The sequence below is a fragment of the Haemorhous mexicanus genome, chromosome 34 (assembly GCF_027477595.1).
Source record: "Haemorhous mexicanus isolate bHaeMex1 chromosome 34, bHaeMex1.pri, whole genome shotgun sequence".
Lineage (NCBI taxonomy): Eukaryota > Metazoa > Chordata > Aves > Passeriformes > Fringillidae > Haemorhous > Haemorhous mexicanus.
Genome location: NC_082374.1, coordinates 431958 through 448064, shown reverse-complemented (window position 1 = coordinate 448064; position 16107 = coordinate 431958). Strand labels below are relative to the sequence as shown.

At 54.7% G+C, this 16107-nt stretch overlaps 1 protein-coding gene across 1 annotated transcript; it reads left to right on the top strand.

The window, feature by feature from the left end:
* Position 1: 1 nt before the first annotated feature.
* ATP13A1 (ATPase 13A1) lies at positions 2 to 15810 on the top strand. Its single transcript, XM_059872156.1, has 26 exons — positions 2 to 309; positions 815 to 904; positions 1263 to 1453; positions 1916 to 1988; positions 2661 to 2816; positions 3266 to 3335; positions 3898 to 4004; positions 4658 to 4787; positions 5467 to 5522; positions 5749 to 5875; positions 6097 to 6234; positions 6465 to 6585; positions 7434 to 7591; positions 8210 to 8382; positions 8825 to 8935; positions 9250 to 9375; positions 9766 to 9874; positions 10379 to 10578; positions 10861 to 10957; positions 11316 to 11488; positions 11908 to 12022; positions 12271 to 12467; positions 13172 to 13314; positions 13654 to 13765; positions 14828 to 14971; positions 15478 to 15810. Exons 1-26 carry the CDS (start codon positions 28 to 30, stop codon positions 15586 to 15588), a joined length of 3510 nt encoding a protein of 1169 aa, XP_059728139.1. The 5' UTR covers positions 2 to 27; the 3' UTR covers positions 15589 to 15810.
* The last annotated feature ends 297 nt before the right edge of the window (positions 15811 to 16107 follow it).

Sequence of the window (16107 nt, the reverse complement as noted above, 5' to 3'; positions counted from 1 at the left end):
AAGCGGCGCAGCGAGGGCGGAGGGAAGATGGCGGCGGCCGCGGCGGCCCCCGAGGACGAGCTGGTCTCGTCGGTGACGCTCTACCGGCGGCGGCCGCGGCTGCTCCGCGGCACCGTGCTGCCCTTCGCCGCCGGCCTCTACCCGGCCTGGCTGTGGCTGTGGGGGCCGCGGCTGTGGGCGGCGGGGGAGGCGGCGGGGCCGCCCGAGGCGGCGCTGCTGGCGCTCGGCGCCATCGCGGCGCTGCAGCTGCTCACGGCGCTGGCCGGGCTCTGGTCCGTGCACGCCGAGTGCGCCCTCAGCTGCGTCAGGGTGAGCGCGGGACAGGGACCGGGGCGAGGGGCTGAGGGTGATGGGGGATCTGGGGGCTGAGGGGGTTTGGGGGCTGAGGGGGTTCAGGGTTCAAAGGGAATTCGGGGCATTATGTATGAATGTATGAAATATAAACTTGGAAACGTCAGACTAATTTGAAGTATTTCGTTAGAATTGTTAAGTGTTGGAGTATTTACTGTGAGAAATGTGGGGTATTAAATGGGGAAGTGGGGGATATTAAAGGGATAAAATTTGGGATATTAGGAGTGTAAAATGTGGGATTTTAAAGGGGTAAAATGTGCGTTATTGAAAGTATGAATGGATTTTAGAGTGGTAAAAAAATGGGATTTTAAAGCTGTTGAAAGTGGGATTCTAAGGGGATAAAACCTGGAATACTTTGAGTATAAAGCTGGGATTTTGAAGGGATAAGGATGGGGTTTCAAAGCGATGGCAGACGGGATTGTTGAGGGGTTGTGAAGGATTTTTGCTGCTGTTTCTCCCCCAGGAGCCCTGTCCCCAAAAAGCCACCCTGGCCAAGGTGGTGCCGACCCCCAACAACGGCTCCGTGGAACTGGTGCCAATCCACAGGGAGCAGGTGAGGGAATTCCAGGAATTCTGCTGGGATTCATCCCTGGAGAGCCAGTGAGCTTGGGGTCATCCAGCTGTGGGGTGAAAATCTGGGAATTCTGATGGGGTTTGTCCTGGGACATCCAATTCATGATAATCCACGAGGGAATGGGAAAATCTGGGCATTCCTTGGGATTTATCCCTGAAAATGGGGAAAATCTGGGAATCCCAGGCAAAACCCCCCTGGAAAACATTGGAATTTTGGTATTTTTCTCCAGGAGACCTTGGAAATCTGGGATTTTTTTGCCCCATCCAGGCTGGAAATTTTTCCAGGAATGGAATGGCAAATTTGGAATTTTTCCTTTTATTTTTTTTTTTTTTTTCAGGGTGAGGATGGGCAGGAAGCGCTGAGCTTTGAATTCCAGAAGATCAAATATTCCTATGAAATCCATGGGAAGAAACAATTCCTGCCCGTGGCGTTCCCTGTGGAGCATCCCTTGGGATTCTACCAGAATTCCAGAGGCTTCCAGGAGGAGCAGGAAATCCGGGAGGCCGAGAGGAAATATGGGAATAACAAGTGAGTTTTTCCTGGGGGAAAATCCCGGGAAAAGAGCCCAAAATATTCTGGGAAAAATCTTTAAATATCCTAAAAAAGAAGTCCCAAATGTGCTGGGAAAGTATTCTTAAAATAGCTCAAATATCCCAGAATATTCTGGGAAAATTTTCCAGGGGAATATCCCAGAATATCCTGGGAAATTATTCCCAAATATTCCAGGTGAATGTGCTAAAATATGGCAAAATATTCCAGGAAAACGTTCCAAGAAAATGTCTCTAAATGTTCCAAAATAGGCTGGAAAATATCTCAAAAATCTGGGATTTCCCCCTGGATTTGGGATTTTGGACTGAGGGGTTTTCTGGGAATGAATCCCGAAAATCCAATTTTTTGTTTAAAATCGTCAGGAACAGGGAGGTTTTGGGCTATTTTGGGTGGAAAAACTGGGATTTTCCAAGGGTTTTCCAAGGGTTTTCCTCCTTCCAGGGCAGAAATGGTGGTGCCAGAATTCCTGGAGCTTTTCAAGGAAAGAGCCACGGCTCCATTCTTTGTTTTCCAGGTAAAAATTGGGAATAAAACCCGGGAAAAACCTGAAAAAATCCCCAAATCTGCTAAAAATGGGAACAGACTCGGGGAAAATTCCCATTTCTGTGGAAACCAGGGGAATGAATTCTGGGGTGGATTGGGCCAGTTTTGGTCCCTTTCTCCCTGGAATTTCAGAAATAATTTTGGTCCCTTTCTCCCTGGAATTCTGGGCTGGAATTGCAGGGATTCTGGGCTGGGTTGGGATAACTGGTATCCCTTTTTCCCTTGAATTCTGGGCTGGGATTGTAGGGATTCTGGGCTGGGTTGGGATAACTGGTATCCCTTTTTCCCTGGAATTCTGGGCTGGAATTGCAGGAATTCTGGGCTGGGTTGGGATAACTGGTATCCCTTTTTCCCTGGAATTCTGGGCTGGAATTGCAGGAATTCTGGGCTGGAATTGCAGGGATTCTGGGCTGGAATTGCAGGGATTCTGGGCTGGAATTGCAGGAATTGTGGGCTGGGTTGGGATAACTGCCATCCCTTTTTCCCTGGAATTCTGGTCTGGGGTTGCAGGGATTCTGGGCTGGCCTGGCACGATCCCAGTCCCAGAAGGATTTGAGGGATTTTCCCTTTTCTCCTGGAGTTCCCCCTCGGGCTCCCCTTGGCCCCGCCCCGGCATTCCCGGCATTCCCGGTGGCTTTTCCAGGTGTTCTGCGTGGGGCTGTGGTGCCTGGACGAGTTCTGGTACTACAGCGTCTTCACCCTGTCCATGCTCGTGGCCTTCGAGGCCTCCCTGGTGCAGCAGCAGCTCCGCAACCTCTCCGAGATCCGCAGGATGGGCAACAAGCCCTACATGATCCAGGTGAATTCCGGAATCCCGGAATTCCGGGGCCCAGCCCGCCTGCCCTGGGCCTTCGCTGCTGGCTCTGCTGCAGAGTCTGGGCCCAGAACGGGGATTTTAGGAGGTTTAGCCCCTTGGTTTCCCTTTTTCCTGGGATTTTTGCGTGGTTTCTATCCCAGGAAATGGGATTTTTGTGGATTTGGGGGGGTTTTGGGATTTTTAGGGGCATGTAGCCCTGTTTCCTGTTTCCTGTGGTTTTTCCATAGATTTTTGTCCCGAAATTGAGATCTTTGAGATTTTTTTGTGACTTTTCCTGTTGTTTTCTGGCTAATATGGGCCCAAAAATGGGAATTTTTTGGGATCTTAGAATATTTTGGGGATTTTTTTTTTCCCCCCCACTTTGTGTCCTTTTTCCTGTGGATTTCCCATCGATTGCATCCCAAAACTTGGGGGTTTTCTGGGAATTCCAGGTCTACAGGAACCGGAAGTGGCGCCCGATTTCCAGCGACGAGATCATCGCCGGGGACATTGTCTCCATCGGTAAAAACGGGAATTCCCGTGGAAAAACACCTCAAAAATGGGAATTCCCATGGGGAATGTCTTTAAAGCATCCTGGAAAATGGGATTTTGTATGGGAAACGCCCTTAAAATGAGGATTTTCCTGGAAAAGTCCTTTGAAATTGGAATTTCTTCCCTCAGTTTTGTTGGAATGAAATTCAACTTTGGGGATTTCGATTCTCATTTTCAGGGAAATCCCCTTGGAATTTTTCTGGGATTTGCAGGAATTCTGGGTTGGACTGGGATAACTTTGAGGTTTTAGTTTTGGGATTTTCCCCTTTTTTTCCTGGAATTCCCTGCTTTTCCACCATCTTGCCATCAGATGTTTTAGCTCCCCGAATTCCTAAAATTTCAGGAATTCCAGGGGCTTTTTTTTCCCAAATTTTCTCTTCTCCAAACCCTTTTCCTACAGATCTGGGGCTGGAAAATTGGGTGGTGAAACGGGGAAATCATGGGGTTTGGAGTGGGGAAAATGGAAAAACCGGTGAGTTTTTGGCTTGGGAATTTTGGGAATTCCTGGGATTTTGTGGATTTCTGCCCTCAGGCCGCTCCCCCCAGGAGAATTTGGTGCCCTGTGACCTCCTGCTGCTGCGGGGCCGCTGCGTGGTGGACGAGGCCATGCTGACGGGGGAGTCCGTGCCGCAGATGAAGGTGGGGAAAAGCAGGCACTGGGGCGTGTTCCTGGCTGGAATTCCCTGGATCCCTGTCCCGTTCCTGGAATCCAGGGGATTCCAGCCAGGGATCCCTGTCCTCCCCGCGGGGATCCCTGGGGTCCCTGTCCTCCCCATTCCCGGTGTCCCTGTCCCCATTCCCAGTGTGCCTGCCCCCATTCCCAGTGTCCCTGCCTGTTCCCACCCACAGTTCCCAGTGTCCCTGTCCCCATGTCCCCATTCCCGGTGTCCCTGTCTCCACGTCCCCATTCCCGGTGTCCCTGTCCCCGTTCCCGGTGTCCCCATGTCCCCACTCCCGGTGTCCCTGTCCCCATTCCCAGTGTCCCTGTCCCCATTCCCGGTGTCCCCATGTCCCCGTTCCCGCTGTCCCCACGTCCCCATTCCCGGTGTCCCTGTCCCCATTCCCGCTGTCCCTGTCCCCGTTCCCGCTGTCCCTGTCCCCGTGTCCCCATTCCCAGTGTCCCTGCCTGTTCCCACCCGCAGTTCCCGCTGTCCCTGTCCCCACTCCCGCTGTCCCTGTCCCCACTCCCGCTGTCCCTGTCCCCATTCCCGCTGTCCCTGTCCCCATTCCCGGTGTCCCTGTCCCCATTCCCGCTGTCCCTGTCCCCACTCCCGCTGTCCCTGTCCCCGCAGGAGCCGGTGGAGGGGCTGAGCCCCGAGCGCGTGCTGGACGTGGGCGCGGACGGGCGGCTGCACGTCCTGTTCGGGGGCACGCGCGTCATCCAGCACCTGCCGCCGCAGCGCGCCTCGGCCGGCCTGCGACGTGAGCCTGCGGCGCCCAGCGCCCTTCCCGCCCCCGTTCCCGCCCTGGGAACATCCCACGGGGACCCTCCTCCTCCTCAGGGAGCAATCCCCACATTCCTGCCTAAAGTCCTGGGAATTCCCACCCTGGAAACATCCCACAGGGACCATCCTCCAAAGGGAGCAGTCCCCACATTCCTGCCCGAAATTCCTGGGAACTCCCACCCTGGAAACATCCCACAGGGACCCTCCTCCTCCTCAGGGAACAATCCCCACATTCCTGCCCTAAAGTCCTGGGAATTCCCACCCTGGAAACATCCCACGGGGACCCTCCTCCTCCTCAGGGAGCAATTCCCACATTCCTGCCTTAAAGTCCTGGGAATTCCCACCCCCCCAGTTCTCACACTGGAATTCCCACAGGGACCCTCCTCCTCAGGGAGCAATGCCCACATTCCTGCCCGAAATTCCTGGGCATTACCACCCCGAAATTTCAACCCTGCAATTCCCACAGGGACCATCCTCCTCAGGGAAGAATTCCCACGTTCCTGCCCAAAATTCCTGGGGATTCCCTCACCCTAACCCGCAATTCCCAGGAATTCCTTGGGGGTTTCCTCAGGAATTTGTGGGAATTTCCGGAGTGGATGTCCTGGGGGATTCCTTGGGATTTCCTTGGAATTCCGTGGGATTTGTTCCCTCCCCAGCTGTGGATAACGGGTGCCTGGCCTACGCCCTCCGCACCGGCTTCAACACCTCCCAGGTGAGACGGGAATTCCTGGGAATTCCAGGAAATGGGTCTCGGGAGGAGGAAGGAATTAAGGATTGGGAGAAAGGAGAAGGTCAGGAATGGGAAGAATTCCCAAGCTCCAAAGGAATTCCAGGCTTTTCCCAGAGTCGGAGTTCCCATTCCATGGTCTTTTGGAATGGGAATCCCACAGAATTTTGAAGGAATTTCCATGGGATTCCTGACCAAAGTTTTTTTGCAGGGAAAGCTGCTCCGGACGATCCTGTTTGGGGTGAAGAGGGTCACGGCCAATAACCTGGAGACCTTCATCTTCATCCTCTTCCTCCTCGTCTTCGCCATCGCCGCCGCTGCCTACGTCTGGATCCAGGGTGGGAATCCCGGGAATTCTGGGAATCCCAGGGTTTGGGGGAGGGATCCCCAAGTGGTGTTCCTTGATCCTGACTCCATTTTTATTCGGTCTTTTCCCCTAATCCCATTTTCATCCCATTTATTTCCCTTTCTGATCCCATTTTTTCCCTTTCTGACCCCATTTTTCCCCGTTGTGATCCCGTTTTTCCCGCTGTGATCCCGTTTTCCCGTGGTTCCCAAGGCACCAAGGACCCCCGGCGGAACCAGTACCGGCTGTTCCTGGAGTGTGCCCTGATCCTGACGTCCGTGGTGCCCCCCGAGCTGCCCATCGAGCTCTCCCTGGCTGTCAACACCTCCCTGATCGCCCTGGCCAAGCTCTGTGAGCCTTCCCGGGAGCTTTGGGAATGCTGGGAATGCTGGGAACGGCCCTGGGAGCTGGGAAGGGAGCGGGGACGGGGTGGGCTTAGCAGCAGGGGTGGAGGGAGTGGGGATTTTGGGGGATTTTCTTTAAAAACTCTCCCCCCGAATCCCCGATTTCCCCCCGAATCCCCGGTTCCCCCTCGGCATTCCTGGTTTCCCCCTCGGCATTCCTGGTTTTCCCCTCTCCAGACGTGTACTGCACGGAGCCCTTCCGGATCCCCTTCGCAGGGAAGGTCCAGGTTTGCTGCTTCGACAAAACCGGGACCTTGACCAGCGACCACCTGGTGGTGCGAGGGGTGGCCGGGCTCAGGTGGGTCCTGATCCCGGAATTCCCCCTGGGAATTCTGTGGGAGAGCGCTGGGAATCCTGGCAGGGCAAGGGAGGGGTGGGGAAGGGGATGGAGATACAAAATCCCTGAAAAAAAAAATCCCACAAGGTCTTAACCAGATCCGAGCGAGAAATAAGAAGAGGAATTCCAGCAAAATCAGCCTAAAAGATCTTCCCAAAAAATCCCCCAGGAATTTCTCACAAAATCCTCCCAAAAAATCCCACAAAACTCTCCCAACAATCCACAAAATCCTCCAAAATATCCCAACAAAATATCCCCCAAAAACCCCCACAAAATTCCCACAAAAGCCTCGCAAGAAATCTCTCAACATTCCCGCAAAAAATCCCACAGAATCCAACAAAATCCTGGGATTTTTTGGTAAAGATTTTTTGGGATTTCACAAGGATTTTTGGAGGCGTTTTCTGTTGGAACTTCTTGAGGATTGTGCAGGGGGTTACTGTGATTTTTGGGTCACCTTTTTTTGGGCTGTTTCGTGAGGGTTTCGTGCAAAGACTTTTTGAGATTCTTTTTTTTTTTTGGTGAGGATTTTGTGGCATTTTTTGTGGGATTTTGTCCTGGATCTTGTGGAATTCTTTGTGTATTTTTAGGGGTTTTTTTTGTTTTGTTTTTGCTTTTTGTGGGGTTTCTTTGTGATGCTTTTTTGTGGGATCCTTATGGGATTTCACAGCACATTTTGTGGAGGGTTTTTGCGGAATTTTGAGTGTTTCACCCAATTTTTCCCTTCCTTTTCCTTCTGCCTCAATTCCCCGCCGATCCCCTCGACAAAAACCCCTGGGGGATGATCCCAAAATCCCAAATTTTCCCTTTAGGGAAGGCAAGGAGGTGCTGCCAGTGTCAGAAATCCCCCTGGAAACTCACCGGGCCATCGCCTGCTGCCACTCCCTGGTGCAGCTGGAGGACGGGAGCATCGTGGGGGACCCCCTGGAGAAAGCCATGCTGACAGCCGTGGACTGGACCCTGACCAGAGGTAAATCCCAGATCCGCAGTTCTCCCTGGAATTCTGAGGCCTTTCGGGTGGGAAAAGCTCAAAAAAGCTCAGAAAAAACGGTGACAGGTTGCTGCAAAAAATTCCCCCCAAAGAAACTCAGAGAATCTCAAAAATTCCACAAAATCCCTGCAAAAAACTCCACAGAAAAAACCCACAACATTTCCACAAGAATCTCTCAAAATCCCCACAAAAAAACTCCATGGAATCCCTGCAGAAAATCCCTCGAAATTCCCACAAGAATCTCTCAAAATCCCCACAAAATACTCCCCGGAATCCCCACAGAAAATCCCACAAAATTCCCACACGAGTCTGTCCAAATCCCCACAAAATCCTCGTGAGGATCCGACAAAACCCTTCCACAGAGATCTCTCAAAATCCCCACAAAAATAAATCCCACGAAATCCTCACCAAAATCCCCCTGGAATCCAGCTAAATTACCCAGAGTTCCATCAAATTCCCACCGAATCCCTCGGAATTCCACCCTGATCCCCCTCAAACCACCCCAAATTCCCCCTTTTCCCCCCCACCCCATTCCCAATTCCCCCTTTTCCCTCCCAGCACCCCCTTTCAGGATTTCCTGATTTCCTTTGTTTCCAGATGAGAAAGTTTTCCCGAGGAGTCTAAAAACTCCGGGAATGAGAATTCACCAGCGCTTTCATTTCTCCAGTGCCCTGAAGAGGATGGCAGTGCTGGCTTCCCTGGAAAACGCCTCCGGAGAAATCCGATACCTGGCGGCCGTCAAGGGCGCTCCCGAGACCCTGCACGCCATGGTGAGGCCAAAACGGGGCGAAATCGGGGGAAAACGGGAAAAACGGGAACCGGGGAATGCCGGGAGCCCCAGCCGGCCGCCCTGTGCTGGGAGCAGATCGGCCCAGAGCGTGCAGGGAGGGGAAATTCCAGGGAAAACCTGGGGTTTGGGAATGCCGGGAGCTCCAAGTGGCTGTGCTCAGGCCCTGTGGTGAGGGGAGAATTCCCGGAGAAAACAGGGAGTCTGGGAATGTTGGGAGGTCAGGGGGATGGAAGTGGGGGGGGCTGTAAATTCCAGTGGAGTTACCCTGAATTGTCCTGAATTCCCTCAAATTCCACACGGATTCTCCCAAATCCCTCCCTTTCCCTTCAAATCCCCTTTTTTTCCCAGTTTTCCGCCAAAACCCTCCGGAATTCCCTCGGATTCCTCACTCATGGAATATCTCCCGGGTTTCTTTTCCTCAGCTGTCCCAGTGTCCCAGCAACTACCACGAGATCCATCGGGAATTCTCCCACGAGGGCGCGCGGGTCCTGGCCCTGGGCTACAAAGAGCTGGGAGCCTTGAGCCACCAGCAGGTGAAAAAACGGGAAAACTCCGGAATTCCAGGCCTGGAAATGCTGGGAGAGAGGTTGGGAAAAGGAGAGGTGTTTTTTGGGGTGGAATTAGGGGCTTTCGGAGACTTTTTCCAGGGAAATTCCCATTCCTGAGCCCCTTCAGAGCATCCCAAAGGAATTTTTTCCAAGGAAAACCCTTTTTCTTTGGGGAATTTGGGATCACTCCGAGCTTTCAGGAGCGCCAAGCTCATTCCAGGGGATGCTCCAAATGCCAGGAATCGCCGGTGGGAGGAGGGATTTGGGAATGCTGAATCCAGGATTTTGCCATGCAAAAGGTGCGGGAGATGAAGAGGGAATCCCTGGAATGTGACCTGAGATTTGTGGGATTCATCCTGGTCTCCTCCCCACTCAAAGCCGACTCCAAGGCCGTGATCCGGGAGATCCAGAGCGCTTCCCACCACGTGAGGAATAACGGGAATTCCCGGATTTTGGATGGGGGAATTGCCAGAGGGGTGGGAGGGGCTGGAGGGACGGGAAAATTGGGAATTTCCAGGGTGAAAAGTGGCAAAATTCCAAGTGGAAAACAAGGAAGGAAAATTGCAGACTGGAAACTGGGAAGTTGCAGTCTGAGAATAGGGAAAATTCCAGGTGGAAAATGGGGAAAATCCAGGGCTGAGAACTGGGAAAGCTCCAGTTTGAAAATGGGAAAATTCCAAGAGGGGAATGGGGAAAATCCCCAGTGGAAAACAGGAAAACTCCAGGATTTGGGAACAATGCAGGGTGTGCCCCTCGGGAGGGGGCTCCCAGCCCTAAATGCAGGCTGGGAATTCCCGGAACTCCGGGACTTGCAGGTGGTGATGATCACGGGGGACAGCCCGCTGACGGCCTGCCACGTGGCGCGGGAGCTGCACTTCCTGCAGAAGGAGAGGATCCTGATCCTGCAGCCCCCGGAGCGCCCCGGTACCGGGAATCACGGGAACGGCAGGGACGCCGCCGGGCTCTGGGATTCCGGGATTTGAGGGGTCCGGGGGGCTGGGATGGGAGTGGGAGTGGGATCAGGAATGGGAGTGGGAATTCCAGGGGGTTCTGGGATTCCGGGATTTGAGGGGTCTGGGGGGCTGGGATTGGGATTGGGAATGGGAGTGGGATCAGGAATGGGAGTGAGATCTGGAAAGGGATTGGGAATGCCAGGGGGTTCTGGGATTCCGGGATTTGAGGGGTCTGGGGACTGGGATGGAATTGGGAATGGGAGTGGGATCAGGAATGGGAATGGGATCTGGAAAGGGATTGGGAATGCCAGGGGGTTCTGGGATTCCAAGATTTGAGGGGTCTGGGATGGGAATGGGAATGGGAGTGGGAATTCCAGGGGGTTCTGGGATTCCAGGATTTGAGGGGTCTGGAGGGCTGGGAGTGGAGGTGGGGGTTAGGGTTGGAATCCCCCCGGATCCATTCCCCTTCCCCCAGGGCTGCCCTGGCAGTGGCGCTCCCGGGACGGGTCCGTGGCTCTCCCGGCGTTCCCGGATTCCCTGCGGGATCTGACGGGGCCCTTCGAGCTGTGCCTGACCGGGGAGGGGCTGGAGCAGCTGCGGCTGCGGGACCGGGAGCGGCTGCTGCGCCTCATCCCCCACGTGCGCGTCTTCGCCAGGGTGGCGCCCAAGCAGAAGGTGAGGGGGGCTCGGGAGTGGGAATTCCTGGGAGTTGGGGTCTTGGGGAGAGTGGGGATGGCCCTAGGGTGATCCCAAAGAGTTTGGAGCTTGTTCCAGCTCTGAATTCCTAGGATTTTGTGGGTTTGGGAATGGGGGGATGTCCCTGGTATGATCCAAAAGAATTCTGAGCCGCTTCCAGCCCTGAATTCCCAGAATTCGGAGCCTTCCCGCCGATCCCACCCCACTCTGAGCTGGGAATTCTGGGATTTTGGGAGCTTTTCCCGGTGTTTTTCCGGGCAGGAATTCGTGATCACGGCACTGAAGAGCCTGGGCTACTGCACCCTGATGTGTGGGGACGGCACCAACGACGTGGGAGCGCTCAAACACGCCGACGTGGGTGAGCCCGTCCCCAGAATTCCCCGGATTTGCCCCAAATCCCAGCCCCAGCCGTGCCGCTCCCAGCATTTCCCAGCTCTTGGAGCTAGCTAGGAAAGGAAAAAAAAGAGGGAATTCCAGGTTTTCCTGGGGGATTTTCCCTTGTTTTTCTCTGTGCCTTTCCCATTTTTCCCTTGTTCTTTCCTGTGGGTTTTCCCTGGTTTTTCCCTGATTTATCCCAATTGTTTTCCTTCGATTTCTCCCCAAATTTTCCCTGATTTTCCCCCTGAATTTTCCCTCTTTTCCCCCCGATTCCCCCCTGATTATTTTTCCCCTTTCCCCCCAATTTTCCCCCGATTTCTCCCCGTGTCCCCTCCCAGGCGTGGCCCTGCTGGCCAACGCTCCGGAGCGCGTTCCCGAGCGGAAGCGGCGGCCCCGGGACGGCGTCGGGGACAGCAGGGCCGGAATTCCCACTGGGAATGTCAAACCCTCGTCCCGAGGAGCCAAGCAGCGGCTCCTGGCCCAGCGGGAGGAGCAGATGGCCGTGCACAGGGTGGGGATTCCCATTAATCCTCGGAGTTGGGGTTTAGCTGGGAATTTTTAGCCCTGGGAGCAGAGGGATTTAGGGAATGGGAATGCTGGGATGGTTTGGGTGGGGATGGATCCGATCCCAGTCCTGTCCTAATCTGTGGGCAGGGAGCTTCCCAAAATTCCAGGGGGATCCCGTGGGAAAACGGAGGGAATTCTCATGTGAAAAGGGATAACGTGGAATAAATCCAGGAATTCTGGAGGTGGGAAGTGACATAAAACCAGGGAATAAATCCTGGAATTCTGGAGTTGGGAAGGCACCTCCAGCCCCATCACCCCAGATCCCAAACTCGCTCTTTTCCCTCTGGATTTACGTGGATTTGGAGCGCGTTTTCCGGCCCTCCCGGGTGATTTTGGGTTTTTTGGGAATTGCCAATCCCGCAGGAGCGGCTGAGCCAGGTGCTGAGGGACCTGGAAGAGGAGAGGGCCCCCGTGGTGAAGCTGGGGGACGCCAGCATCGCCGCCCCCTTCACCTCCAAACTCTCCTCCATCCAGTGCAGTGAGTGCCCAGCCCGGGAACAGCGGGAAAAACCCTGGGAATGGGGGGAAACCCCAAATCTGAACAGTCCTGAGCGCGGAATTCCCCAGACGTGGAGCTCTTGTACTCAGGATTTGAGGCTGAGGACTGTCCTTGGTTTTATCCTGAGCAGTCCCGAGCCCATCCCATCCCCACATCCCCAATTCCTGCCCTTTTTCCCCCCCGGCCTTTCCCTGATTCCCGGAATTCCCGTTTTTCCATCCCCCCAGTCTGCCACGTGATCAAGCAGGGCCGCTGCACGCTGGTGACCACGCTGCAGATGTTCAAGATCCTGGCCCTGAACGCGCTGGTGCTGGCCTACAGCCAGAGCGTGCTCTTCCTGCAGGGCGTCAAGTTCAGCGACCTGCAGGCCACGCTGCAGGGGCTGCTCCTGGCCGGCTGCTTCCTCTTCATCTCCCGCTCCAAGGTGGGAATTCCGCGGGATGGGCCGGGGGGAAGCCCCGGAAAATCCCCACAGGATCCTGTCCGGAGTCACGGCCTGGGGTGTCTGACAGGGAGGGGGCGCTGGGGTGAACCCGGAGCTTCCTCTTCATCTCCAGGTCTGAGCTCAGAATTCCGTGGGGTTTATCCCAAATCAGGGGAAAATGGGCTTCCCCCCCCCCCCCCAAAAAAAAAAAAAAGCATTTATGATCAGAAAAAGGTGATTTCTGAAGGTGGGAATAGGGTTTGGAATGGCTCCCAAAGCTCCGGGTCCAAATCCAAGGTGGGAGACAAGAATTCCAGGAGATTGGCAAAATTAGCTAAAAGGGGCATTATTTCCTCCAAGATCCCATTTATTATAAGAAATTCCCGGTCTCTGAAGGTGGAGGGGTGCGAATCTTGGATTTGGGATCCTCCCAAGGCCATTTCTCCCCTCAGGATCTCAATTTTTGGGATGAGCAGTGGGAAAGAGCCAAAAAAGGCCCAAATTGAGGCTTTTCCATGGAAATCTGGAATTTTGAGATGGCTCAGCTGGAAATAAAACCCCTAAATCCCAATTTCCCTGGGAATAAAACACCCAAAACCCTCCCCCAGACTTAAAATTCCCACACAATTCCCTGGAAAACTTTAGGATTTGGCCTCCAACCCCCGCCATCCCTCATTCCCGGTTTTTATTCCCGTTTTTTCCAGCCCCTCAAGACTCTTTCCAAGGAGAGGCCTCTTCCCAACATTTTCAACCTGTACACGGTGCTGACGGTGCTGCTGCAGTTCCTGGTGCATTTCCTCAGCCTCGTGTTCCTCTACAGGGAGGCTCAGGCCCGCAGCGAGCCCAGGTGAGGCCCCGATCCTGGAAAATTCCCAAAGAATTCCAGGATGGAGGCTTTAACCAAAAAAAAATCCAGGTTTTCCCCCCCGATTCCTGCTACCCCAGCATTCCCTGATCCCATAAAAACCACTCCAGTGAGCACTTCCTGCCATTTCCTGTGGGAATTCCGTCCCTAGGAATTCCCATGGATAAAAAACCCCAAAAAACCAAAAACAATTCCCATTTTTCCACTCCCAGCCCATTTTAGACCCAATGCTACCCCTCTAATGGCCGGGATTTTTTGGGGAATGGATCCCAGGTGGGTCCCAGGACTGATCCCGGGGCTGATCCCAGTTTCCCGTGGCAGGGAGGAGGAGTTTGTGGATCTGAGCCGGGAGTTTGAGCCGTCGCTGGTGAACAGCACCGTGTACCTGCTGGCCATGGCCATGCAGACGGCCACCTTCGCCATCAACTACAAGGTGGGAAACCCGGAGTGAGCCCCTTCCCACTCCCTGCCTTCCACAGGGTGGGAAACCTGGAGTGAGCCCCTTCCCACTCCCTGCCTTCTACAGGGTGGGAAACCCGGAGTGAGCCCCTTCCCACTCCCTGCCTTCCACAGGGTGGGAAACCCGGAGTGAGCCCCTTCCCACTCCCTGCCTTCCACAGGGTGGGAAACCCGGAGTGAGCCCCTTCCCACTCCCTGCCTTCCACAGGGTGGGAAACCCGGAGTGAGCCCCTTCCCACTCCCTGCCTTCCACAGGGTGGGAAACCCGGAATGAGCCCCTTCCCACTCCCTGCCTTCCACAGGGTGGGAAACCCGGAGTGAGCCCCTTCCCCTTTCCCTGCCTTCCACAGGGTGGGAAACCCGGAGTGAGCCCCTTCCCCCTTCCCTGCCTTCCACAGGGTGGGAAACCCGGAGTGAGCCCCCTCCCACACTCTCCCCTGCTTCTCCCCATTTTTCTCCACATTTTCCCCAATTTCCATTCCCCAGTGCCGTCAAACCCCATTTTACAGCCCCAAAGCCTCTCGGAATCCGCTCCCAGTGCCCTCCCAGTGCCCTCCCAGTACAAACCAGTGTACCCCAGTGCCCTCCCAGTACAAACCTGTGTACCCCAGTGCCCTCCCAGTACAAACCTGTGTACCCCAGTGCCCTCCCAGTACAAACCCGTGTACCCCAGTGCCCTCCCAGTACAAACCAGTGTACCCCAGTGCCCTCCCAGTACAAACCCGTGTACCCCAGTGCCCTCCCAGTACAAACCAGGGTACCCCAGTATACCCCAGTGCCCTCCCGGTACAAACCAGTGTACCCCAGTGCCCTCCCAGTACAAACCAGTGTACCCCAGTGCCCTCCCAGTACAAACCCGTGTACCCCAGTGCCCTCCCAGTGCCCTCCCAGTACAAACCAGGGTATCCCAGTGTACCCCAGTGCCCTCCCAGTACAAACCAGTGCACCCCAGTGCACCCCAGTGCCCTCCCAGTACAAACCCGTGCACCCCAGTGCACCCCAGTGCCCTCCCAGTCCGACGCAGTGCCTGTCCCAGGGCCAGCCCTTCATGGAGAGCCTGGCGCAGAACCGGGCGCTGCTCTGGGCGCTGCTGCTCTCGGCCTCGGCCGTGCTGGGGCTGCTCAGCGGCGCCTGCCCCGAGCTCAACCTCGGCTTCGGCCTCGTCGAGATCCCCGCCGAGGTGAGAGCCAGGGCCCGGGCAATTCCCAAATTCCCGGGGGGAAGCGGCTCCGGGAGGGGGGTTCCTACAGGGAGCGGGCTCCGAGATCCCTGCCCTGGTGAGACCCCAGTTCTGGGGGGAAATTCCCAAATTCCAGGGGGAAGCCCCAGCATTCTGGGGTGGGGGGGATCCCAACATTCTGGGGAGAAATTCCCGAATTCCAGGGGAAATCCCAACATTCTGGGGAAATTCCCAATTTCCAGGGGAAATCCCAGCATTCCAGGGGAAATTCCCAATTTCCAGGGGAAATCCCAGCATTCTGGGGGATATGGGAATTGTCCCTGCCTGTGGGTCGGGATGGGATTTGGAGGCCATTCCCACTGGGAACATTCTGGAATTCCCAGGGGTTTGGGGTGGGATCCATGCCCCGTTCCCATGGAAAATTCTGGAATTCCAGGGATTGGGGGATGAGGATGGGATGTGGGGTCGGTTCCCGCCCGGAACATTCCGGAATTCCTCGTTCCCAGTTCCGGCTGCTGATCCTGGCGGTGCTGGCTGCCGATTTCCTGCTGGCCTTTTCCGTGGATCGGCTCCTGCAGCTCCTGCTGGGCAGCTCCCGCCTCCGAGTGCCTTCCTGACCCCCGGCATTCCCAGAGACCCTGAGAGCCCCAAATCATGGAATTCCCCACCCCTCGGAGAAGGCGGATCCCAGATTTTTAACGTTTCCCAGGATGTCTTGGCAGCTTTCAAGAGTTCCCAGAATTCCCCAGAGTTTCTTGGAATTTCCCAGGATTTTCCGAAATTTCCTGAGACTTATTTTGGAATTTGGCAATGGAAAAAAAAAATCCTGATCAAGGCTTTTTGTTTGTTTGTTTGGTTGTTTTTTTTGGAAAGAGTTTGGAATTGTCTTTGCTGTGAAAAAAAAATGGGAATGGTGGGAAGTAAAAATATTGTGGATTTAGGGGCTGTGGATCCAAAATTCCCAACTACCGGGAATGACATACGAAAATTGGGAATTTACCATAAAAATCTGGGAATTAAACCCAAAACCAGGATTTAGAAAAAAAAAAAAAAAAAAAAGAGGCTGCAATTGGCTGAGAGCCTTGAGTGGCAGGCAGCAGGGCCAGTAGGAAGCAAGGAGGTGTCCCACACCTTTT

Excerpts from the sequence above, each read along its gene's own strand:
- ATP13A1 (XM_059872156.1), top strand. The coding sequence starts at position 28 with ATGGCGGCGGCCGCGGCGGCCCCCGAGGACGAGCTGGTCTCGTCGGTG. Across the intron at positions 10,579-10,860 it reads GGGTGGCGCCCAAGCAGAAG|GAATTCGTGATCACGGCACT; the intron begins GTGAGGGGGGCT and ends TTTTCCGGGCAG. Across the intron at positions 11,489-11,907 it reads AGCAGATGGCCGTGCACAGG|GAGCGGCTGAGCCAGGTGCT; the intron begins GTGGGGATTCCC and ends CCAATCCCGCAG.